General features: G+C 58.5%; 1 protein-coding gene across 1 annotated transcript in view; it reads right to left on the reverse strand.

Moving 5' to 3' along the window:
- Positions 1–66: 66 nt before the first annotated feature.
- The window catches only part of LOC105547836, a 12,465-nt gene continuing 10,721 nt past the window's right edge, over positions 67–1,810 (reverse strand). The window contains exon 2 of the mRNA XM_011991563.1: positions 67–144. Coding sequence (XP_011846953.1) covers positions 67–144 — 78 coding nt within the window. The remainder of the gene's footprint in view (positions 145–1,810) is intronic.

Consider the following 1,810-nt stretch of genomic DNA (forward strand, 5'->3'; position numbering starts at 1 on the left):
GAGGTTGCAGTGAGCAGAGATCACACCACTGCACTCCAGCCTCGGAAACAAGAGTGAAACTCCGTCTCAAAACAACAACAACAGCAACAAAAAACACGAGCAGTGATCAGGGGCGCCTGTTTCCTCGGCCTCAGGCTGTGGCGCCTGCCAGTCCCCACCTCCGTGTTCCTCCTCTTCTCCCGGTACCAGGGTCTCTCTCAAGAAACAAACTCGCATTAGTAACCGGCATCTTGGCCTGCGCTGCGGGTGACCCGCTCAAGCCTCCATGAAGGGACGCCAGTTCAAAGTGAAGTCCGGATACAAACAGCCCGAAGGGAAACGCCAGCGCGCCCGCTCCGCTGTACTCACAGTGGGGCAGGAAGCCTTTTCTTGACTTTTGCCTTGGTGGCCCCAGGTGTCCTGGAGCTGCAGCAGCGTCTCCCTCTCCTCACGGCGGACGTGACCCGAGCTGCCCCCAAGTGTCCTGAAGCCGCGGCCCCTCCTGGTTAGGTCCTGAGGAGAGAAAGCTTCGTCTTCACAGTGGATGCCCCAGGAAGCCGCCGTGCGGATCGGTCACGGTTCAGGCATGCAGCGCTCCGGGTTTGGCAGGGCTGGGCGCCCCCTCACGGCAACTCTGGAGCATCTCTGAAAATCAGCGCCTGAATTTTTCCAGATAGCAAGCAAAGATGATGACTAGTTCACGCCTGTAATCCCAGCGCTTTGGGAAGCCGAGGCGGGAGGATCACTTGAGGTCAGGAGTTCGAGACCAACCTGGCCAATATGGTGAAACCCCTGTCTTTACTAAAAGTACAAAAAAATTAGCAGGGCGTCGTGGCGCACACTTGTATTCCCAGCTAATCAGGAGGCTGAGGCAGGAGAATCGCTTGAACACGACAGGTGGAGGTTGCAGTGAGCCGAGTTCACGCCATTGCACTCCAGCCTGGGCAACAAGAGCGAAACTCCCATTAAACAAACAAAACACCAAGCACTGATCCAGGGGCGCCTGTTTCCCCAGTCTCAGGCTGTGGCACCTGCCCGTCCCCAGCCTCCCAACCTCCCGACTGCCCGACGGCGTCTCCGCGTTCCCCCTGGTGCCGTTCTCTGGGTACCGGGGTCTCTGCCCAGAAACAAGCTCGCATCTGTAACTCACATCTTGGCCTGCACTGGGGGTAAGCCGCCCAAGCCTCCAAGAAGGGACGCTCGTACAAAGTGAGGTCTGGGTACAAACGGCCCGACCGGAAACGTGGCCGCTCTCGCTCCGCCGCACTCAAAGCGGGGACGGGAGGCCTTTTCCTTCGCCTCAGCAGTCCCAGGTGTCCCAGAGCTGCAGCAGCGTCTCCCTGTCCTCACCGCGGACGCAAACCCAGATGTCCCCAGGTCTCCCGAAGCCGCTGCGGCCCCTCCTGGGTGGGTCCTGAGAGGAAGCTCTGGCCTCACAATGGACGCCTCAAGACGCCGCCATGCGGATCAGACGCGGTTCGCAGGGCCAGGCGCCCCCTCGCGTCAGCTCTGGGGAATCTCTGAAAATCAGCGCCCGGATTTTTCCAGGCCCTGATTTTGGAAATTTCAACTGAAATGGAGACCACCATCCCGCGTCTTGACCCAAATGCATGGAGATAGCAATCAAAGAAGTTGGCCAGTTCACGCCTGTAATCCCAGCACTCTGGGAGGCCGAGGTGGGCAGATCACTTGAGGTCAGGAAATCGAGCCCATTCTGGCCAACATGGTGAAAGCCCATCTCTACTAAAAATACAAAACTTATCTGGGTGTGGTGGCACACGCCTGTAGTCCCATCTATTCTGGAGGCTGAGGCAGGAGAATCCCTTGAACC

The sequence above is a fragment of the Mandrillus leucophaeus genome, unplaced genomic scaffold (genome assembly GCF_000951045.1).
Source record: "Mandrillus leucophaeus isolate KB7577 unplaced genomic scaffold, Mleu.le_1.0 Scaffold399, whole genome shotgun sequence".
NCBI lineage: Eukaryota > Metazoa > Chordata > Mammalia > Primates > Cercopithecidae > Mandrillus > Mandrillus leucophaeus.